This window comes from Periplaneta americana, chromosome 12 (assembly GCF_040183065.1).
Source record: "Periplaneta americana isolate PAMFEO1 chromosome 12, P.americana_PAMFEO1_priV1, whole genome shotgun sequence".
NCBI classification, from domain to species: Eukaryota; Metazoa; Arthropoda; class Insecta; order Blattodea; family Blattidae; genus Periplaneta; species Periplaneta americana.
This window is the reverse complement of record NC_091128.1, coordinates 121,219,611-121,245,378: the sequence shown is the minus strand read 5'-3', so window position 1 is coordinate 121,245,378 and position 25,768 is coordinate 121,219,611. Positions and strand designations below refer to the sequence as shown.

Below are 25,768 nucleotides of genomic sequence, written 5' to 3'. Positions count from 1 at the left end.
TCGTGTGTCTTCGCGGGCTTTTGAGGTTGGGCTTAAAACGTTGTAGCTGAGGCACAATTCATCTTGCCTCGTGGCCTGGTCAGGTTTGACTCCTCCCATCCATGGGCCGGCCTCAAGGGTAGAGTGGGGTGGGAATAGCAATGGTACTTGTCTTCCTAAATAGGCCATAAATAACAAAAATTTCAGCTCTTTGGCAGGCAGAGACCCACACTATTCTCTCCCTTTATGTCTTAGTTTATGACTTATGCGAGGGTGTTGTAATATTGTACTTCGTAGTACTGTAGTGAATCTGGGCCAATGTTGTTATGTATTTCGGGAAAATAAACAGAAACACATGCAAGAAATAATGCTGGTGTAGTTAATTCATTGTTAGAGTGTCCTTTTTCGAGAAGAAATAATATTGAAAGAAAGGAAGTTTTAAATAAAGAGAGCCTACCGAGATACCTACGACATCGCTGACAATTTTTCTCACAGATAATCTTAAAACACGAGTTTCTATTGCATCCTGGTATGGGCAACATAAATGGTTAAGTGGTAATGTAGTGCAAAATAAACTTTTCTGTTGGCCTTGTTTGTTGCTGTCAAAGGAAAAAAATAAAAAGAAAAGAAAGAAAGGGAAATTTCAACACATAATAAGGGTTGCTTCTTTACACTGAAACAATCACTGAAACTCGCAGCATGACAGCTTATTTGGTGAGTGAAATTATTATTTTTCATTAATAGTAATAATAATAGACCAATAATAGTACAGTAATAATGATATTAATAATATAATAACAGTAATAATTAATATCATAAGTAAACATTTCCTATCGGAGGCACTTAAACTAGTTGCATCTGGCCTCACCGAGGATTTCGATCACCGGCCGCTACTGCTCGATATTAAAGGACATTTTAAACAACTTCCACTTCTGGGTGTTTACCCGCTTGCGAGCTGTAAGCTGAACAATAGTGGTAAGATGCAGTGAACTATTTCCAGATAAAAATGCATCCACACCACATTCTTTGTCAACTTACTGAATCACTATGATCACCGAATGAAGGTCAGTTTCCTTAGCAAAGAAAATTATTTCATTCATTCATAGTGTTCTGTCCAAGGGCATATATTTTACTGCGAACGCAGCATTGTCCAATCTTTCCTATTTTCTGTCTTTCTCTTAGTCTCCGAATACGATCCGTATATCTTATTGATATCTATCATTTGATTTCTTCTGCCCCGAATTTATTTTCATCATTCCTTCCAGTGGATCCTTCAATAGGCAGTTTCTTCTTAGCCATTGACCCAGCCAATTTCCTTTTCTTTTCCTGGCCAGTTTCAGCATTATTCTTTCTTCATCCACTCTTAAACAGTGGAAAAGTAGCAATTACGATTTTTATGTAAAATTGCTGGAAAATAAAACGAATTTTTTTAAAATGCTATAAAAATCAATAGAAATTGGGGAAAATGATTTTTAATGGCCCCAAAAAATAAAAACAAACTTAATTGTAATAAAATAGCAGAAAATGCTGTGTGTGTATATATATATATATATATATATATATATATATATATATATATATATTCACTAGGATTTACCGTCACTTACGGAGCTTATTTCCGAAGACATTCTGAACAAAAACATCATATAAGCATTTGTCCTAATCGTAATATTTTCTAAGTTACATTACTTTAAGTCGTTAGTAAAATACCTTTTTCCTTTAGTTTTACGGGTAAAAAATGTTACAAATAGAGAATGAATTAATCAGAAGTGTCATTTCTTTAGTTGGGTAATGTTCTGTAGCTGAAAATGTGCTGTTAATTGCTTTATACAGATTTTATTTTTCAATTTTTAACTAAAAATGACCTCATTCTTACACAACACATTGTTACAAATCATACGACTTTAGGAACGTGATTATTTACAGTTTAATTCTATAGTGCTCGGGAAAAGTGGCACAAGTAAAAAATGTTAATTTTACAGGAAAAGGAAAAAAAACTGTCTTCACACTGGTTTATGTCGATTTGATTTTCTTCTGTATGAATTATTATAATGGGAGAAATGCTTATGTCTCTTTTCCCAAGCGAGCAGATGTTCCGTAAGTTGTCAATAAATAAAAAATGTTTGTGGAAACTGACTTTTGCCACTTTTCCCAAGCGTTGCAGAATTATGAATCCCAATTTACAGTCTTAAAGAATTTACAAGAGTGGCGTGATTTGTAACAATTGTCGTGATAAATGCGTAAGAAAATGTAATTTTGTTGTTAAAAATCGAAAATAAAATTCTGTACGAAACAACTATGGAATTCACAACACGTTTTTAGCTTCGGAATATTAGCTAATCAAAGAAATGATACTCCTGATTAGATCATTCCTTATCTGTAATATTCTTTTACACTTAAAATTCAAGAGTAATGGTATTTTACAAACAACTTCAAATTAGTGTAATTCTGAAAATATTGATATTAGGACAAATTTTTGCTCAGAATGTGTTCGGAAATAAGCTCCGTAAGGGACGGTAAATCCTTGTGAATCACCCTGTGTGTGTGTGTGTGTGTGTGTGTGTGTGTGTGTGTGTGTGTGTGTGTGTGTGTGTGTGTATATATATATATATATATATATATATATATATATAATATATAATAGCCGTACCCGTGCGCTCCGCTGCACCCGTTAGAAATAAATATAAAGTAATTACATAATTAAAATAGGACGTTTAATCCAGGGAACATTCGTGTTTGATAGAAGGATAAATCGTTTAATATGTTAATTTAAATTGCATCCAAATAATTAATGCGATCATTTTGGTCCAGAGACACTCATTGGTGCAATGACAATTCCTTTAACCTGTTTCTTAATTTTTAGTACATGCAACCATAGTTTAATGAAGATTGACATCATTTAGATTTAATGTGTATACAGTATTTTATTTTACTTGTTATATGTTTCCATTGAATTATGGTAATAACTTAATTTTAACCCTTGTTTTCTAGGTATTCAATAAATGGCGCTTGGCCCACTATGGTTGTGAACCCTTCAAATAACTTAAATTATATTATATAATATTACATATTATATTATATTATATTATATTATATTATATTATATTATATTATATTATATTATATTATATTATATTGTATTGTATTGTATTATATTATATTATATTATATTATATTATATTATATTATATTATATTATATTATATTATATTATATTATATCAGAAGTTACTGTAATAACATTATAGCATTATGTCCATCTACAGAAACTACACTTTCCAATGGTGAAATAATAATTAATTATACAAATAGGTTAATTTAGCTTCCGATATTACTTCATACAAACACAGAAACATTCTCTGTAGGCTATCTTTCATAGCTTTCGATTGTTGCTGTCCAAGGCCCCTTATAGACGAAGTCATTTGTTTTTTAATTCATTACACGGCCTTAGATGGCAGTTATTTTAATTTTAAAACTCATTTATTTAATTAAATATCAGTCCTATCAAAATTTTCCAACGAATTAATCTTATCGCAAATTATGTTTAAAGAAACTTGTGTTATGTAACATTTTTCACAGAAATCAATAATAAGCGAGATATTTCGATTTATTAAATTCAGGCCCCCTTATAACCGCCATTTTAAATAATGTATTTTGAATGCCATATAGCCTAAAATCTAAGTTACGACGAACTTAATTTATATTCCAATTTTCATCTAAATCCGTTCAGCCATTATCGCGTGAAAAGGTAACAAACATACAGACAGACAGACAGACATAGAGACAAAAATTTCAAAAAAGCGATTTTCGGTTTCAGGGTGGTTAATTATATATGTTAGAACCAATTATTTTTGGAAAATCGAAAATTACCAGAAAAATTTCGGCTACAGATTTATTATTAGTATAGATTCAGTAGAGAATGTGACCTCCACGATCAGCAATAGAGTTTTGAAATCTTCGTGGCGTTGAGCGAATAAGATTCTGGATTTCTTCCTGAAGAATGTCGTTCCATGCTTGTTGAACTGCGAGGCTCAGTTGTGTAATAGTAAGGGGTAGCTGTGAAGAAATGTACACTCTTTGACCCATCATGTCCAACAAATGTTCGATCGGACTTAGGTAAGAAACATAACTGATGTTACTGAGTAAAGGAATGTATCAGTTTTTAACATAATTCCTGTATTGTGAATGTTATCAAGGGAGAAAAAATATAAGTTATAGTTTGTTTTATTTACAAATGTATTCCATTCTTAGTTTCATTACCAATTCTTGAAATTAAAATAAATTCTATTCAAACATGACTGTAATGCAGCCGTGGCGAAAATGTGATCGTGCGCCGAGCCACTGTGTAACCTGTAACGTGCATAGCACCTATGGAGGGGAGACGGACACCCGAAGGAGAAGTGAAGAAACTCTCTGACTTATTAACGGATTTTCATTTTCCTTACATCAAGCACTTAAAAATAATTTTATACAGTACAAGGTTACAAATTAATGTGTAGTACGTGTAACTAAGAAAGAAATGAATTAGAAAATATAAGACATATTTTCACAACCTAAATTTAACTGACTTCAGGATGTCTCTGCGACAGTTTCAAACTCAGGAATTATGTCACTTACTGCCAGTCGTAGTTGATCACGAAGGTATTTGTCTGTCAGTCGTGATCTAAATGTGGTTTTTGCAACATAAAATGAAGTACTGAACTAAAGAGAATCGTTTTAAAGTTGAAAGAAAAATAACATTTAATCAACATCTGTCCCCTATTCTACAATTTATTTCACTCTATATCGATTTTACATCCGTTAACCTCATATCTAATGATCGGGAGGTAGCTACTCGACTTTTTTTGTTAATTACTGAGTAATGTGTACAGTAGGAAATTACGCGCAATTTACTTGCAACATTTATTTATCTTTATCTTTCTCGAAAGGTTAAATTTGTTGGAATGTGTTCATACAAGACCCGTGTCGGCCTCGTTCCACTAGACTAGACGCTGAACTCGAGGTCTGATAGTCACATGAAACATCACGTTTATTTATGTCGTTGACTTCATATTCCAGTATTTGTTTTGTGTAAAAACTTCTGCTGTACAGTTTTACAATTTATGAACTTGGAGTCGTTACGAGATTGTAAAAGTGACGACGAAATCAGTAACATAATTTATCTTTCACGTCGTGCAAAATGCTGATAATGCTGACCTATAGGATTAGACAGGCCATTACATTCTTGATATCGCTTCATAGTTCAAATATTCCAGAAGAATAAATAGTAGTACTCGGTTATTGCTTACAATAAAACTTGGAATACTGAATTGATATTTCTTTCACAAACTGGTTAGTTGATAATTTCGGATTTTCACAATTATACAGTCTTTCTCAGCGCTTTTGCGATTCGTATACTTGACATTAGATCCGTGGTTCGCCGGTTCAAATCCGGTAGAAAGCTGTAGGATAAGATTCCTTGGCAGTAGCTTCCTTTGGAAGGAAAATAAAAGCGGGGGTTCCACATTTTAAATTTACGAAGCGTAAAAGAACTCTGGACCAGACAAAATTACTGACTTTTTTTCGTCAAATTCCCTGCCTTGCCTCTGTTGGCCGGCGTCTCGATTGAGACTCCAGATGTTTCTGCAAGAACGTCTCTTGAGATCGCGGAGATCTCTGACGAACAAGTAGGGAACAAATAGTGAAATGGAAAGAATTTGAAAGGACCTTGTAAATTATATAAGTTGACATTTTAGACTTTTATGTCATTAATCGATTTCAGTTAACTTGTTTAAGTTTAGAAACTTTTATATTATATATAGGTAGAGTGGCTATTGTAAAGCTGCGAGGAAGTACCATAGAACAATAAATGTCACTGTATAATCAGTCTACAATATACAGTCACGAAACTTGAGTTTTGAGGGTGCTAGAAACAATAGACTGTGACGGTACTATTTTGCATTGCCTGTAATGAGGCGATATTAGCGATCCTAGTGGTGAGCAACTACTTAATGTTTGCATATTTATTACGTATTGAGCTTCGCGAATGTATGCACTAGACTGTGGTATAAAGCGGTAATTTTCCTAGTACTATTCGTAGGATACAGTGCAACCTTAGATACACCAAGGCTCTGCTAGTTGCATAAACAACAGGCGATGTTAGCTATCACTCCTTTTTAGTAGGTTATTTTACGATGCTTTATTAACATCTTTGCTTATTTAACGTCTGATTGAGATGGAGGTGATAATACCGGTGAATAATAAAGGAATAGGCCTAATGATTTCTGTATATTTCTGCAATACATTAATTAAATTGTATTATAATCGCCACGTAAAATTTACACACGGTATGCGGTCTGAATTAGTGAATTTAGTTTCTTACAGTACCTTTCCTGCAAAGCAGTGGTCGGCAAAGATTACGACATATAAAATGCAGCTCACAATACTCAACAAAGAGGAAGGTAGGAGGGGAGAATACACGAACTACATTGAATGAACAAGTGATGGCTAAGGGGAGAGCGATCATGCCATATCCCTCTGCCCTGCTTTTATATCATTTATTCCCGCCGTGAAATGTATGCCGAGCATTGGACGTATGGGGTTTCTGCACCACTTAAAAGGCTAAGTATGAACATTAAACTATATGAAAAACTGAATTTCAGAAAAAATGTGACTTGTGAGGTTTCTGCAATTCACGATTCAAAGAAGCACGAGAAATCTTTAATGTTGATGAAAGCAGTTGAAAAGAGATGAAAAAGAGGAACGATGGAAACATGGAAAGAAGAGTGAAAAGTCAAAACAGAGTAATCCAAGTAAATCTACCACAGTGCTGATATCGCCAGGGTATCAACTCGGATATCAGGGATGAACATGTGCTTAAATTAAGATCTTGTTAATGTTATAACATTCCTTAGAATTAGTACTGCAATTCCCCAAAACAGTATAAGAAAACTAATAAAATTATCTAGTGAATTTATTAATGTATTTATTCGAGTCTTTCAATTACTTTTTCCCAATTAATTTTAGTTCTTAATTCGGTTTAGACTCTAGTCTGTTCCCGTTCAATAGTCCATCGCTTCCTAGGTCTTCCTGGCACTGGGCAGTCTGTTGGCTCGTACGACCCACGCTAATTTTGGATATCGGTTTGAAGCTGTCATTTTTAAATATGCATGCAACAAACACTTGTGGCACATCCTGTGCGGCAGACGTGGCTTTTAGGTGTTTATTTTTGTGTAGCCAGGAAGAATACGTAACAGCCACTTGACTATAGACAACAGTTGAATGTCTAATAATACACAGCTTGACTGACACAACGATGCTGTGTTGCCGTTCGTAGGAAGGAAGCACGGAAGCAAAAGCTGTTTGGAATTCCTGACACTTATTTCTAGTTTCAAAGGCACCTTTTACATAACATTTATTTTATATAAAAACATTACGTACAGGATGGAAGAAAATATATTACATTGATTCACACGAGTTACAGATCAGGTTGCCTAATTATGAGCAAATTTTGAGGTACGATGTGTTTAAAATGACCAATAATTTATACAGAATTTTCAGTTTTACGAGAAAGTTAATACGACGTAAAACGCTACAGAGCATAATACTTCTTCACTTTACTGACTTGCAGAGAAGTGGGTGTAATCGTGACCTCAGTGTAATTCAACCTGAAGTAGCCTACCCTGGTTGCAGCGTTGCCGGCTTTCCACAGCCACGTTGAGAAGTAAAATTTACAATCTCATTTTAGGCGATTAATGGAAGCATGTAAATTTTTATAACGAAAGCATTACTGAAACATGATCATAAATCGAGATAGACAAAATAAGAAATTTCATGTTTTATACAGTTCCTAATAGTGGTGTTGGGACAAATATTTTCGCGATTAACAATGTGTAGGATGCAATTAATATTAAAAAAGTTGATTTTTCATAATGTTCTAGTAAAATGTTCATATTTCATTTAAAAATGTCATATATAAATGACATTTCTGTAATCTCTGACTCACATGATTTGCCTATGATTCCATTTGGTATCCTCAGAAGTAGTTTCGTCCTTTGCCCATAGAGTGCAGCACCCACCCGTTCCTTGGCCAGCCGTTGCTAGGAAGAGGATTGCTTTGTTTTTTTGTTTCTCCATGGTGTCTATGAAACCTGCCATTTTCGTGCAGTTTTCGACGAGAGCGGAACGACGCCGACTAGCCTACAAGAAAAAAAAAAAGTACTTTTAGAGAATTTCATGGGATCCGCATAAAAATATTACGAGTTTTTGTCCGCCACACTTCTGGAAATAATATCTGGTAAAGAATGTAATAGATATACGTTCCTTTCCACTCTGTAAATATGTGTTGATAAATGTAGGTAATTTAAAAAACAAACTGTCGGTACCTTGGAGCCAAGAACACTATGGAGTTACAGTTAGTTCAATTAATGTGGTTGTCTAAATATATGCTGAAACCCGTATCTTTCCGAACACTTAGAAATTATTTATTTTTTTTTCATATAATGAACTGTAAACAGGAGTTTTACATAGAAGATGCAACACTCGAAAAGGAAGACATACGAAATAAACTTCAAGGAAATGTAAATACATCATTTCCACTTAAACTTGATCAGTTTATAAGTGTGAAAGTTTTAGGATAGTCTATTATAAACTAAATTTACATAATTATATTATTTACAAGTTTGGTCTAGAAGTTATCGAGCTGGACTCATTCTCTTAGGCTGCGATTAGGCGTGGATTCGAATCCCGCTTGGGTTGATTATCTGACTGTTTTTCTACGAAATTTTTCACAACTGTAAGGGAAATTTCAGGTAATCTCATGGTGAATCCTCGGAAAAATAGCATCTCGCTATAACCAATTTCACAGACGCTAGATAATCGCGCACTTCGCACAGTGCCGGTAAATATACACGTATAATAGTACATTATGCAACGAGCCTATAATGGTAGTAATTAAGACGCGAGTATGTTTATGAAACGAGCGCAAGCGAGTTTCATAATTTTCATATGAGCGTCTTAATAACCATTATAGGCAAGTTTCATACGACTTTTTATGCTCGACCATATTTCTAACTTGAACTTATTCATAAGCATTCATGTTATTCTTATCTGGCTGGGGAACGGAACTGACCTTGTGCAATATCTCGTAAATTGTGAGATGTGCGCAGACGCGAAAGTATTGATTTTTTCCGAGAAACAAATGTCATTGTTGATATAATCTAGACAGTAAAATAAACATCAATCTTGATGTAACCTTGAAATTGATTTAGACATTGAAAAACGAGATGACGAATTGAATTTATTTGAATATTATTTACAATTAACGCTAATTATTATAGTAACAGAACATCACCTTCTGCGACAGCATTGGATTTCCAGCCTCCGTGACGTTTCGCTAGTTGTCTTTCGATTGCATATCCGAGAATAATCGATACTTGCGCTTTCATATTGCTACAATGGTGTTTTCTGATTGGGGAACACCTGAACTTTAATGAATAGGTGCACTTTAATGAGGTCCATTAAAGGGCTGCTACCAGGTGTATAATTACTACATTTCGGCATGGTCGAGCATAAAAATATTATTTATTCTTGGTCTAGATCTAATACACGTAGGCTATGTGATTTTTTCAAAATTTCCAGCAGAGATTAAAACTGTTTATTATTTATAATTTCTATATATTGGAACCACCGAAAATAACAATAATCAGTAAGAATGTACTATTCTTACTGATTACTTTTTATTTTTTAGTAGGTTGTTTTACGACGCCTTATCAACATCTCAGATTATTTAGCGTCTGGATGAGATGAAGGTGATAATGCCAGTGAAATGAGTCCGGGCTCCAGGACCGATAGTTGCCCGGCATTCGCTCATAGTGGATTGAGGGGAAAACTCCGGAAAAAATCTCAACCAGGTAACTTGCCCCAACCGAGATTCGAACGCGGGCCACCTGGTTTTGCGGCCAAACGCGCTAACCGTTACACCACAGGTGTGGACAGTGATTATTGTGCTTTTCAGTGGTTCCAATAGATAGAAAGTATAATAAACAGTTTTATGTCTCTCTTGAAAATTTTGGAAAAATCACATAGCCTACCTGGGATGGCCATTATTTTTCATCAACTCATTCCACATGATGAGTATGGTCCCTCACCCTGTTTAGAATTTTGAACACACACAGAAAACATAAAAGAGCATATATCCAGTTCCTTAAAAAAAATAAAATGAAATAAAAATAAATAAATTGCACACGGTCTGTAGATGTTTGGTCAGAATTTCTACGACTTGAGACAGGCGATAGGCAAGCGGTAAAATTGTTTCTTTATAAATAATTATTTGACGAAGCACATCCTTTAATTTTAATTTTCTTTTAATCTTCTCCTTTGCCTTCGCCTTCGACTTAGTAGCGGCGCCAGCGTTTATAAATTATGGGGGCATTCACATGGACAGAACCTAACCAGCACTTCTACTTTCTTCGGCGCAATATAATTAAAATTGTTTCGGGAGTAGATTATTACTTGTCAAGGCAAATATTCCTGTGAGTAAATATTATAACTAATATCATAAGATTTACCTTTCATTTGGGAATAGATTGTTAGTTGCCAAGGCAGATATTCTTCTCAGTAAATATTATAATTAATATCAAAGGATTCACCTCTCATTTGTGCAACACTTACTCGTAGAAGCAATAATAAAGTAAGTTAAGCTAAAATTTACAAAAAGATTAACAAAAACTGAAATATGAACATTGATATTCTGTTGCCAAAGCGGGGTGTCCATGCGTCTAAAAAAACGGGAATGCCGTGAAATGTTAGGGAATTCGGTAAATTACGTGAAAACTGAAATTTCAGGAAATTCTTAAACAAGTCTGGAATTTTATTCCTCCATTTGTCAAGTGCTGCTGCTGCTGCTGCTAACAATAATCATATTTAACCACTTAGTTCGGTTGATAACAATACATAGGCTACATTCCTTTATACTGTAGTTATAAACTTTAAATAGTCGAAATAATTTTTGCTACATTTAATTCAAAGAGTAGGCCTACAAATTTAAGCCAGCCACCATCCAATGAAGAAGGACTATAATGTTAGATTAGATGGTTTTGACCAATGAGAACATTAGTTTTCTAAGTAGTAATGAATTTGGCAGAGACGCATTCATCAGCTTCGATTTGACAGCCATATTGCTGTATTGTTGTTTCATAGCTTGACTCCCTTCTCTATGAGCTTGATTTTATTGTAAACTTCATAACCATCACGATGTTTTTAAAAATATTAAATTGAAAAAAAATATTTTAAAATTATTTAATGGATAGCAACTTTATTTCCAGCTTCATTCTATAACACAACACTGCAGTTTCTTTCTTGCAGTTGCAATAGGGTCTGCGGAAGAGGGGAGAGCACATTTGATACTTCACAAACCCTACGGAAAGAATTTAAATGAAGTGAGATCTGGTGACCTTGAAGGTCACACTACTATCCCTCAAAGTCAGAAAAAAATGACTGTGTCTGGAAAACAGAGAAATGTCAGGAAATTTTGAAAATGCATTTGGATGGACACCCTGAAAATGCGATCTGCGTAGTATGGGAGCTAGCGAGCGAGACCCGTGCTTGAAGTCTGCGATCGAGTTGGTTAGGGTTTCATCAGTATTTTCCCAACTGTAAGGTGAATGTCAGATAATCTTATGGAAAATCTTCAGACAAATCTTGTCTAAATATTATCTTACGTTCACTAATTCCGCTTACCCTAGGTAATACGACATACGCAGTTGACATAGTTTCGCAAAAAAAATTCGATTTAATAAAATTGAAAAGTATGATCCCAAAACGCTTTAAGTCCATTTTTATGAAATGACTGGTCTAGTTTTTTTTATCTACCTAGACCTAGAACTGAGCGAGTTTTAAAGTGACATGCACAATAACATAAACTTTTAGACAAGGATTGGCGTTGTTTTGGAAGAAAATATGCTTAAAATATGATAGAGGTCTCAAACATAATCATATACCACTACATGTATAAATCATAAAATAGCCAAATCGACTGAGCGTGTTTTGGGCTCACACTCTCCAAATTGTTTTTTTTACTTGGTTATTTAGCGACGCTGTATCAACTACGAGGTTATTTAGCTTTGGTGGGATTGGTGATAGCGAGGTGATATTTGGCGAGATGAGGCCGAGGATTCGCCATAGATTACCTGACATTCAAATTGTAAACTTAATATAACAATTATAACAAGAAGTAGGGCCTAAGGTTGATTGGAAATGTTATGAAACGAATTAAAGTTGCATTTTCAACATTTATGTGAAGTGGGGGAGAACAGAACAATGAGCACGGGTTATCTTTAGATGGACGTTAGTCCACAGTAGCCTCCCTGCTGACGCTGCTCTATGAATTGCAGGATTTTCTCTTTGCTGCTGCACAGGTGATAAGAATAATCACGGTCGCTTCTGGATAAATTGTATGCTGATGGCAGGAAGAGTTGGAGCATCCGTAGGAAATCCTCTTTAACAGCATTATTCAAGGGCAGTGATGCGTAAAATGGAGCCCGCGGGCTAGATGTGGTCCTCAGGCAGAGTCAATGCATCTCGCGACAGGATTCTCTCTGGCAACAAATTGAGTGCGGTTCGCGGCAGGATTCCATATCCGAGAATGATATCCCATTTCCAGAGGCTAAAATCGGGAGACGAACTTATGAGCTGTGAGGTCAGCTTAAGACAACACTTTGATATTTTCAGCGTTTCATTTAATGTGGACTGCGAAACAGATATTCAGCTTGAATTAACTGAGTTTCAGTGTTCCGGTAACACTCTATTGAAGCAGTTGTTTCTCAACGTTCCAGAACTTGGCTTGATTTTCATTATCAGAATCCATTATTTTTTAGTTATTGAAACTATGATTACAGAATTAAACTTCCTACTTAACGAAAATTGTTTACATCAACAAAACACTATTGTTGCCACGGGATCGCCGTCTTTCGGAAACGTATCTTAAATAAGCGTTTAGAGATAAAATATGAAGACTCATCTTGACATATATATATATATATATATATATATATATATATATATATATATATATATATATATATATATTGTTCCCTCGTCTGTTTTTTTTTTGTTAAAAGAGAGGGAGGGAACATCCCACGCACTACGACCTGAGGTCTATTGTACACCCTCCTTGCGTGCCCACCGATCCTCTACGCGCACCGACCTAACCACTTGACCCCCTTAACGACCGGTTCCTACAGCCAACAAATTCCTGCTTCGGCAATCCCCCCAAGGCTTCCTTAACGGTCCGAGGCGGAAGTCCTCCCCCGAGAAGGTCTGCCCCGGGTTCCGTTGCAGAAGCTATCCATCATCACTTGAATACAATCCACGGAGGCCGGTCGAGAGAACCAGCAGCTTCGGAGGGCCGCCTATAGAGCGATCTGAAAACCAGAAGAAGTAACGGGATGATGAATGAAAGGATGACAGGGGAGGAAAGGAAGTGGCGGAGATGAGTGGGGTTCCAATCGCCTGATAAAGTCCCTGGTCTGTTTAATTCTGTCACTTTTGTAAAGAACTTTCGGAAGTAGCAATTACAAACATCGTATGTTTGGAGCACGAGCGAGTTTGTGCACCAACCTTCATACTCATTTTTCAATAGAGTCCTTTCCGTATTTGCGTTACAGTATACTATTTACTATTCTGTTTTAAGCTCGTGTCCACACCTGTAGAGTAACGGTTAGCCCGCCTGGCCGCGAGACCAGGTGATCTGGGTTCGATTCCCGGTCGTGGCAAGTTAAGGCTGGTACACAATAAACCGGGAACGGAAACGACAACGAGAACAAGAACACATTTATTTTAACAATATTTCCGTTCTCGTTGTCGTTTCCGTTTCCGTTTCAGCCTTTACCTGGTTGAGGTTTTTCCGGGGTTTTTCCTCATTCCAATATGAGCAAATGCTGGGTAACTATCGGTGCTGGATCCCGGACTCATTTCAGCGGCATTATCACCTTCATCTCATTCAGACGCTAAATAAGCTAAATAATCTAAGATGTTGATAAAGCGTCGTAAAATAACCTACTAAAATTTTAAGCTCGTGCTCCAACTTTCATACTCATTTTTCAATAGAGTCCTTTCCATACTTGTATATATTACAATATACTGTTTACTGTTCTAATTAGCACATGCTGTCTAATTGTAAGAGAGAAACTTGTAAGTTATACGAGGAATCAGAAAACTAAGTTAAGAAGAATGTCATATGTCTTTTCATGTTGTAAAGACAATTATTCTTCTTCAGGAATGCTCTACGTGACGAATGTTAAGTTGCAGGCAATAAATGAGGTTTGTCTTGCGTGTCTGTATATCATTCAGCGAATATGTAAATTGTAGAATGAGTCAAAGTAAATTCCAGCCTGTCAAACATACTGTAACTGGTTGTTTTCTTATTGGGTGAGAGCCTCAGAGCGCAGTGCATACGATGTGATACGCTGCACTATACATTGTTTTCCACTGGATACATTGAAAAGAGCCGGAAAACTTGCTGAGCTGCTAGTAGAAATAAACTGAAATACACAAAAGTGTGTTTGAAATATAGCGTAATATTAATACCATTTCTTTGCAAAGAAGTCATGAATAAGCCATACTTTATTCAACAGTAAAGGCAGATTAATTACATAAGAAGTTACAATTTAACTAAACCAATGTTTGTTATGATCCGCGGATTATAATATGAAGAGCACAGGGGAAAAACGTGACAAGTCCAAAATAGTAATCATCCAGAGAGTTTAATGAAATAGTTGGCACAACTAATAAACAAGACAACAGCTGATCATAACACACTACTGCCATCTAGCGGAATATTTATAATAATGAGATGGCACAATAATACATAAGACAATTAGTAAGTGAATTAATATTTCATTGTATTTGAGTACTTAATTTCTTGTAATCTTTATAATTGGATACTTTAAAGTAGAAAGGTGCAAAGTGCCAAAATAATAGAAACCGAAATTATTATGCAGAAAAGTCAATGTGCCTAGGAGGTTGATGTATTAAAGAGGCTACATCCACATGTGTTTCTTAAGCGAGATATTTAGATGTTACTTTGCCAGCACCATGCAGTTTCAGACGGTAAGCGCCCTGTTGAACTGCATCATAGAATGCAATGGATCTTCAACAGGTCATGTTTGTGCCCAAACTTACACGCAGCGAAATGTTTTACAGATGTCAGCTTTCACGTTATAACTTTGGAGTTTGTGCATGTGATACAATGCAGTCTTACATGTATATGTGGGATGAAAGAATCGCGAGTAGAGGTGCCAATAAGATTGCCTCGTGTGTACTAAAACTGATGAACATGGACATAACAAACAAGAAGAATCCGATAACTGTGCAGCTGAAAACAAAAATCGTGTAATGGTTTTCATGTGTCTCTTTTTAGTTATCATTGGTTTATTTGAGCACATAGAACAACGTTTCCTTCTCAGCGGCCACAGTTTCTTGCAATGTGATTCTGATTTCGCTTTGATTGAAAAACGACAGAACGTGACAAAAGCCTTCATTCCTAGTGACCTGCTTAAAATCGTACAAGACTCTAAAGTTGTAAAACCATTTCAAACCGTTTCAATGCTAGAGTCATATTTCCTTAATATGCAAGATGTTGCTGATCAACTAATTTCCATCAAGAACTTGAATATTTCTAAGGCATGTTGCATTCAGTATGATGTTAGTAAAGCAGGCAGTGTTTCTGTGAAATAGTCCCATGATAATGAAGCAGTACATACCATTAAAGTGCTTAAAAAGGAAAAAAAAAAAAAAACATGAAAGATGTGCAGTCAGCATTGTTTCAAGTTAAAGCATAAAATAGGCAAATTACTGAAGAAAAGGAGTATCTACTAGCAATGACTTCCTATCTTCCAAATGAGGAGCATAGGCAGTTCTACAGGCAGATATGTGAGTAAAAATTGCTCCAGAATAGGAAAAAATAGGTATTGGACTTTGCACCATTCTACTGCAACTGTACCCATTACTTAACCCTTTTCACAATCTGTGTTATGTAATTAAATATGGAGAAATAATATTTTTACATACCACTATTATTAATGAGTAAACACTGTACTATTGCTGTTTTCTATCAGTAAAAAAAATGACACAAATATGTGTACAATTATTCTTATAGCTACATTTTTTTTTATCTTTCTCAAATGTTTCATTTTGGCACTTTGCACCCTTCTACTTTAAAGTATCCAATTATACTTTCTTCTAATCTTGTAATAGTCAATGAAATCCCACTCGAGTTTTGATTTTCTCTAGATAAGTCGGGTTACGAAGATGTAGAGTATATAAGTTTTCCTTTACAGTATCTACACGTGCATCACTTCTCAAAGGAAATTTCAGCATTTCAGCCTGATGATTTTTTTTGTGAATTTTCACTAGTCTTCTTCAAGGTTTGAAACAACGGTGAAAATGTCAAGTTTTTGCAAATCGGACTGTAGGGCAGTACAAATAAAAGTAGGTTGACGGCACGAGTATTGATTTTGAATGTCGGGTTTTTTCCAAGCAGTTTGTAATCATTTGTGTTTATTGCTTGCAGCATGGCGTGGGCGTGGAGTTCGTACGCGTGCTGCCCGAGACGCACGCACCAACCCTCGCCAACGTCTTCTCAGAGTGCGCCCCGAACGACGACGTGGTGAGTAACACTGCTTGCTGTACACCTGATGCACCCTTGCGCTGTTCAGCTAACTGTCGCGTAATATCTTAATTTAATACCTTCTGTAAATCTCCTCTTCAATGCATAAAAATTGTGAACCTTTCAAGTGTCTCGGATTTTAGTCCCCCTGCTTTTCATAATATGATGTATTTCGCCACAAGAACCCTGTACTGCTGCATGGAATGGCGGGTGTTATATTGGTACAGTAAAGCGTCTCGTTTAGGCACAGTGAAAACGTAAACGAAGTGCAGGTAATGTGTGGGGGGAGGACGAGCCGTACGATAAACACGGGGGATGCACAAGGTTTTAGTTACAACATTTATGGCGGAGCATAAATTAAAATTATATTTTCCAAAAACACACAAAATGCATAACGTTATCATATACACATTTTGACAAGCAAGTAATTATAACATTGAAATAATTCAATATAACAAATTAAATTTTTCTACTTATATGATGTTGCTTTCAAGCAGCATTTTTTACGGTCATGAATTTCATTCTCTGTATGACTAACATAATATCACCTTCTGTGGCCGAATTAACAAAATTACAGTACTGTAATTATGTTTAGCAAATTGTGTTGTCACTTCAGACCAATATACTGTAGTTTTGTTAATTCGGCCACAGAAGACGGTGATATTATATTAGTCATACAGAGAAGGAAATTCATGACCGTAAAAAATGCTGCTTGAAAGCAACATCATATAAGTAGAAAAATTTAATTTGTTATATTGAATTATTTCAACGTTACAATTACTTGTTTGTTAAAATGTGTATATGATAACGTTATGCAATCTGTGTCCTTTTGTTTTGTGTGTTTTGGAAAATATAATTTCAACTAATGCTCCGTCATAAATGTTGTAACTAAAACCTTGTGCATCCCTCGTGTTTATCGTACGGCTCGTCCTCCCCCCGCACGTTACCTACACTTTGTTTACGTTTTCACTGTGCCTAAATGAGACGCTCTACTGTATTCAATTGGAAGTTTATTATCATAGAAGGGATACATAAATGAATGCATAGATGAATGATGGAATGAATGAATGAATGAATGAGGGTGGATACGTGACTAGCCTAAATCAGTCATGTCAAGCTCGGCCACTTGTGGCAGCTGCCACAGGTTTGCCACGAGCTCAGGCCCAGGGCCTCTCGTGGCCCGAGCTGCTAGTACAGTGCTATGGCAGGCGGAGACGTAAGAACTTAAGTCCAAGAAAAGTCTGTGTAAATCCATAGACATGATCCGCACTGAATCCCCTGCTTTGAGTAGATTTTTTAATATATGTACTAGTGTCGTCCATTGGAACATTCAAGTTGCAGAAACATGCAAAAAGGTATTCTCATTAATCCACTCGTTTAGACGATTGAAGAATTTTCTACCCTTTTCCATGAAAAAAATGCTAGTGCAAACACTCGTGATGCCCCACTTCGATTACTGTGATATTCTGCTTAATGACCTAAGCGTTACTTCGGCGCAGAGACTACAACATGTTCATAATATGTGCGTCCGTTTCGTCTGCAATATTCGCCGGGCTGATCACGTAACACCATCCCTCGAAATGTTGTCCTGGCTCCGTCTAGAAGATCGTAGGAAAATCCACTGTCTTTCCCTTCTCTTTCACATAGTGCATTTCTCCACTCCTGTCTATCTTGCGTCTCGTTTTCAAAATTTATCCACCCATCATAATCTAGACACACGATCACAACACTCCTCAATATTATCCATTCCCTCCCACCGAACATCCTCATATTCATCTTCTTTCACTGTGGCTGTCCCTCGACTTTGGAATTCCCTACCGAGTAATGTCAGGGACTGTCAGACATCAAATCAATTTAAGAATAGGCTAACGAGATATTTTTCTAACAATTATTGTCAACAATAATAGCTGTTTCAGGTTTCTCAATGTTTAATGGTTATATATATATATATATATATATATATATATATATATATATCACAGATAAATATCTAAATTGTCTCATTATTATTATTATTATTATTATTATTATTACTATTATTATTATTATTACCCTACTAATATTATTATTATTATCATTATTATTATAACTATTTCTTACCAGTGTTTATTATTGTCACACTAACATTAGTTATCCAATTTTCATTATTTACTTTCATGTTGTTTTATGATCTAGATATTAATGTAATAACTATGTAAGCAAATGTATTTAATTAGAATTAGAGTCTGGCTGGGCGGAAGAGAAGGCCTACTGGCCTTAGCTCTGCCAGATTAAATAAATAAATTTATTATTATTATTATTATTATTATTATTATTATTATTATTATTTAATGCTCTATGTTCGGTTCAAGTTTGTCGAGCGTGACAAGAACCGAAGTCTGCTTTGAAGAAGCGGATCTGTCTCGCTCGCTCGGTCTTGCCCCTTGTATGATCTGTGCCCTTTAGGTTCGCTGGCCTCTCTTACACTCCTCTCCCAACTCTTCCTGCTTTTATCTGAGTAAGGAGTTTAGAACATATCTTGTGAAATTATTTTTTAGATGTAAGGAAAGGTAATTTTTATTACAAAAATATGATTAAACTTCAACAGTAATATACGTACATATAGGTAGGCTACATCACATTATGTTTTTAAAATACACAACAGTTTTACTATACAAATTACCGAAAGAAAATGACTATAATAACATTCTTCACATAAGATTCAAATAAGTCACAGTTGCTCGGTAACAATATTTGTGTGACTATACGGATGAATGGGAGTATTACAGGCACTGTTCGATTCAAGTTAGTCGAGTATGACGAAGTTCGACATTCGTCGATGTTCGCTCTGCAAAAGAAGGTCTGTCGTGTTTATTCCATTTTGTTATAAAAATATACGCTGTCCTCCACTCCCACCTCTTCATGTTTTAGCATAAATCTTGCGATTAGTTTTTCATATAAAATAAGACTAAGTTTGTAATGTCTTTGTTGCCTCTCTCATGTTCGAACATTGCAGGACACTATTTTAAACCGCTTAAGGATTTAAGCACATATATTGCGATTAGTTTTTTTTTCATATGGAATAAGACGAAGTTTGCAATGTTTTGGTTTCCTCTCTCATGTTTTAACTTTGCACATACTAGTCGGTACTTTGAACATATTCTATGTGTTTTCTAAATATATTTTGTTTGATTTATTTATACGTATATTTATGTGAATGTTTATTCATATTAATAATAAGAAAAATTACCTACACTCATTACTATGCGTAACTTCGCAAGATAGTATGTGCCTGATAACCTTATGCAGCTAAAGAGTAAAGGCGCTGGGAGAGGAGAAACTAAGAAGAAAGGCACCGAACATAATATAAGGAAGGGGAAAGATTGAACAAACGCAAAGTGAGCTTCAGTTCTACACAGACTGGGCAAATATGAACCGAACATAAGGCCTCTTACCGGTTTTCAATGGGCTCGGTTATTTTAGTTTACATGCTTCACTTCCACATATTGTTGGGATGCCTATGGAGTAGGGCGAAGTTTGTAGTATCTTGATATCCCCTTGCAACTGCCGAGGTTATATCAGTGTCGCCGGTGTGCCGGAATTTTGTCCCGCATGGATTTTAAAGTGAAACTGATGTTATTTTATTTTGTTCATTCCTACAAGCAACTACATTCCTTAGTCCTATCCTATTAACATCTTGTTTGTCTTAAATGTATTTTGTAAGTTCTGTACTAAATGAAATGGTATAAATTAAATTTAACTCCATCTTATTCGAATACAGATACTGTCACACATTTCGCTTCTCATTTACAAAATCTGAGAAAGCACCAATACGAGCCCGGAGGGAGGAAACTCCAATACTACGTAATTTGTGACGCGCCTGTTTTCCTATTAGCTACGGGTGCAGGAGTAACTCTTGTTACCACACTTTCCCATCTGCCATCCTCCATCAATTTACAGTAATGGCGTCAGTAAATTGTGTCCCCTAACCCAACATTAATTTGATGTTCTTGAGGGGAACTCTCGGTTTAGCTGGGAGAGAAGTTTAAGGCACACAGAGCCGTTTTCATGGTTACGCAACATATTGCTGCATCCTGTATATCCGTGTGATTATATTAGGGGATTTGGAAAAAAAGCAGTATGTCAGATTCATTCTCATAGCTTCATGCGATGCGACGGAACTTGATTTCAGGAAATGGAGTGAAAGCAATCCTAACTTCATATCGCTTTCTGTAAAATATTTTATCAGGCATGTGTACTACTTCAACACAAAGTCATCATTTTCATTCCTGGAGTAGGAAATATTTTTGTCTATTCCGATTTCAGGTATTTCTATACTTATATTTTTATTTGTGTAACTGATCTCTGTTCGGAATATGTATTATATGCCTTTCTCGTGTTAAATTCTATCGTACCTGGTTAACATGTTTCGGTCTGTTATCGACCTTCTTCAGAACTAGCTGTTGCTGGTCTTGGCGCCTTTTGTTTTGTTTCATGTGGGGGTGTATTTGTATAGTGTAATGTGAAGTCAAAGATTGTGTGTGTTCTGAAATTGAGTTGTGTGTTGAGAATTTCATTTGGGTGTGTTTTTGTGTGTCAGTATATTTCGTATTGTTGTAGTGTGTTTAGTTTCTGGATTTTTGGTTGGATGTGTAGGATTTCCATGTCTGTGTTGATGTCTCTGTAGGTGTGGTTAGCATTTGTGATGTGTTCTGCATATGTGGAAGTGTTTTGTAATTTTGTTATGGCTGTGATATGTTCTTTGTAACGTATTTGAAATGATCTGTCAGTTGTTGCAAGTGTTATATTTGAGTTTCCTTGTTTTGTACAGTTATCAATAATTCCACTTACGAATGTTATGACACATCAGTATTTGAAATGTATTATTTGAATCATATACGCCACTAACAGAATATTACAATATAGGCTGCTTTTTTGTTGCTTTATCCTGATGCACTAATATACTGAATTGAATTTAGTTCTGAGGAAAACAAATACCCTACATTAGCCTGTCAAAAGGCGCCATACCAACTCAAATGTAACACCTGCAACAACTTCTACATAGGACAGACAGGCAGATCATTTCAAACACGTTACAAAGAACAGATCACAGCCATAACAAAATTACAAACTACTTCCACATATGCAGAACACATCACAAATGCTAACCACACCTACAGAGACATCAACACAGACGTGGAAATTCTACACATCCAACAAAAAATCCAGAAACTAAACACACTACAACAATACGAAATATACAGACACTCAGAAACACACCCAAATGAAATTCTCAACACACAACTCAATTTCAGAACATACACACTCTTTGACTCCACATTATACTACACAAACACACCCCCACAGGAAACAAAACAAAGGCGCCAAGATCAGCAACAGCCAATTCTGAAGAAGGTCGATAACAGACCGAAATATGTTAACCAGGTACGATAGAATTTAACACGAGAAAGACATATAATACATATTCCGAAGTGATATAGTGTTAAAAGTTATGTAATCAAGATGTATGATCTCTTTGATTAATCTTGAAACTTGAATGAAAATGGATAATTAAAATACAATAAATAAAAATCTGATAACCTGAGCTTTGTGTGGTCTAATTGGACATAATTATATATCTTACTCATTCATCCACCACTGTCTATAATAAAATGACGTTACTGGCAAAATAATATGGCGGAAGTACTACAATACACACTCAGTCAAACATACAGGTTCCAACAATGACAACACGTGATTATGTGCAGTGCTTTGTGGTTTTCGTGTTCATCGTACAAATTGAATTGACAGTATTTATAGAAGCATTTATTAAGGCTTCGCCTTTATAGTATACCTGACCTCGTATTCTTCCTTCAAGGCTAGAAATACGTTCGCAACAATAAAGACTTGAATTGCGGTTAATGTCTCATATGAAAGAGCAATAAAAGTCTGCCGTGTTTGTTATGAAGCCATTAATATGATGTAAGGAAGCCTTCCTCGTCGTACCACACACATTATACTCATACATACACGCACGCACGCACGCACACACACGTGTACACACACGTATACACATATGCACACGCTTTTAAAATTGAAAGGATTGTTTCAAAACTTGTTGGGATGGTGTACGTAATATTTATGTAGTCTATTTGTTTTCCTCAGAACTAAATTCACGAACTGAGGAAGGGATAACAGTATCTACCCAACTGTTCACTTTTATGTCTTTTAGGTTAGGATATATTATATAATGTGTTTTGTTGTGTCATTTTCATTTTAATATGTGTGTTCTTTTAGAGAGTAGTTGGATATAATCATAGGTGGGGGGGGGGGAACCTACAAAGCACGTACGGTCAGAAGACCCGTGCATCGGATTTTAGAGAAAATTATGATAATATAAAAGCTGTATGTATAATATTACTCAATAAATCCTTCTATCTATCTAGTGCATCAGGATAAAGCAACAAAAAAGTAGTCTATGTATATTGTAATATTCTGTTAGTGGCGTAAATGATTCAAATACTAGACACATTTCAAATACTGATGTGTCATATAATATTCGCAAGTGGAATTATTGATAGCTGTACAAAACAAGGAAATACAATGTATTAATATATAATTGCCATTGAGAGGTAAAGTGGTACAACACGAATTTATGTAATGTTCGGAAATTTAAGATATTTTGCGTTTGTTTGCATTTAAAAATATTCGTTAATTATTTTCATAAATGTTCGTCATTTTCATAAAAGAATATTTCCACATATTATATTGTCTCGAAATTATACTTTTTTTTTCCTTGAAAAAAAAATATATATAGATTTGATCTGAAACACAAGGTACCGCTTCTCCGATAAATAACTAGATGGGAACTGATGTAAAATGTCATAAACAGACTGCGGTCTAGGGTCACCAATTCACGAGACTGAAGTTTGTAACTCACGGAGTATACGTGACGTCATGATCCATAGGGTGGGATGGCACTGTGAGAGTACAGTTGGTTTCGTAAGAAATTACATTACCGCCTTTCTCATTCTGCTTTGCGTGGGTTCTTGCAATCACCATACGTACTTGAGATCCTGTGAGTAAACAAGTATATTTTATTTCTTTTCATTCATTCATTCATTCATTCATTCATTCATTCATTCATTCATTCATTCATTCATTCATTCATTCATTCATTCATTCATTCAGAGTTCTGCCCAAGGACAGGTCTTTCACTGTAAACCCAGCTTTCATTATCTGTAGCATGATCTTTTCTAAGCCTAGTCCGTTGAACTTCAGCCAGCTGAACAGTTTACTTTCTTTGTTCAGTTTTCTTTTGGTGTTGCACTTCTCGAGGATTCGAGTTGAAAAAAAAATATCGTCTTGGGTCATTTAATGAACCAAGAATTTTTTTCTCCTTGATTCTTCAATATGAACGATTCTGTAGATGTAAACAAACAGAACTTTAACCTAAAGACTAACAGTCATAGCAACGACTAGCTGGGAAGCTATTAGCAGACACAGTGAGTTATACCACTATACTGGTAGTGTCGCGGCGATTCCAGTTAATGTAAGAAGATCTAACAAGCAAACATTCTGATGGGAACAAATAAAGGAGTTAATTTTCTTTATTCCACCAAGTTAATAATGTCAAAAGAAGTGCTTATACAAATTTTGGCCACTCGAACGCAATTACAAGGCCGTCCAGAAAGCGATTTTCCCTTGGGTCGTTTACAAAAAAAAACACAATTACACGGAAAGATTTATTGAAACAGATACAGCAATTTATTGTTGCGCTATTTGTCAACATCCCCCACTGGAATTGGGATCAATTTTTGTTTCCCTGTGTCGCCTGGGATCGGACCAGCGTTTGACAGCCGTCTGCACCTCTGTCAATCCCATGATATGACAAATGTCTCAATTCCGGTGGGGAATGTGTTGAAAAATAGGTCAACAATTGCTGTGTCTGTTCCAATAATTTTTTCCAATGAAATTGTGTTTTCTTTCTGTTACGGCCTTCGTAATTGCGGCCGAGTGGCCAAAATTTGTATAAGCACTTCTTTTGACATTATTAACATGGTGAAAGAAAAAAAAAATAACTTTTTTATCAGCCCCCATCAGAATGTTTGCTTGTGAGCTCTTTCTACTGGCTAATCTTTGAAATAAAATTTATGTCACTTCTCCAGTTAATAGCTAACAACCTTATAGACGAGAACCTAGCTGTAACTCAGAATTAATAAATTCTTTAGTTGTACGACGTGACGTTTTCCCATAATAAATTTGGTTAGTAGTCCTGCAAATTTCCTAAGTTAAAAATAGTGGTACGTCATTAAAAAGGTTAAGAACCGCTACATTAAAACAAATGCTCAAAATGAGTTCCGTACAAGCCCTCGAACGCCTCACTTTCTCTATGAGAAGGTTTTTGTGTTTTGTTTCTATAGATAAGTGCTCAGAATGGCATTTCATGTGCCTCATCTAGTTTACAGATGAAGTCGCATTCATCAAGAATGTGTACGTAATTTGCACAACACTTCACTGGAGTAAATAAGAAAATCAGAACACCAAGCACAGTTCTGTATACAAGTATGGATAGAAATATTTCATAACAATTTAATCGTACGTATTGTTGTTATTGATATTATTATTATTATTATTATTATTATTATTATTATTATTATTATTATTATTATTGTGATAATGATGGTGATGAATTGTATATTGTATTAAAATTTCTCATAAGTTCATATGTACAGATTTTATTTAAATAAATTCTAGAAATAGCTCGATGAGTTGATTTGTTTTAAGAGTCTAGCGTTCGATCTTCTTGGTATCTCTACAAAGTAACGTTGTTACTACGTTCTACCAATCTTATTCTGTAGCTGTAAAAATGAACAGCGTATTGCAGTATGGAGGTATGGAAGTGTAACTCAGCAGAAATGAAGCCATAGTTTTAAAGGTGCTTTGCAAGACTAATATAATATTCGCATTGTGTAGTTTTGGGTCTTCGTATTGTGCAGGGGACTATTTTTTTACGACATCGTAACAACTCAAACATTGTATCCATTGTAATCAAACCACTGTATTTATTGCTTTCCTCTTCATCTCCCCATATGATACATATACCTTAATGTTGTCTATCAGCTGATATCTTTTGCCCCGAACTCTTCTCCCGTTCACCATTCCT

At 35.5% G+C, this 25,768-nt stretch overlaps 1 protein-coding gene across 5 annotated transcripts in view; it reads left to right on the top strand.

The window, feature by feature from the left end:
- Positions 1-25,768, top strand: part of LOC138710858 (phospholipid transfer protein C2CD2L) — a 343,333-nt gene that overhangs the window by 193,290 nt on the left and 124,275 nt on the right. For all 5 annotated transcript variants that reach the window (XM_069842023.1, XM_069842026.1, XM_069842024.1 and 2 more), the window contains exon 2: positions 16,528-16,623. In XM_069842023.1, the coding sequence (XP_069698124.1) occupies positions 16,528-16,623 (96 nt within the window). The remainder of the gene's footprint in view (positions 1-16,527; positions 16,624-25,768) is intronic.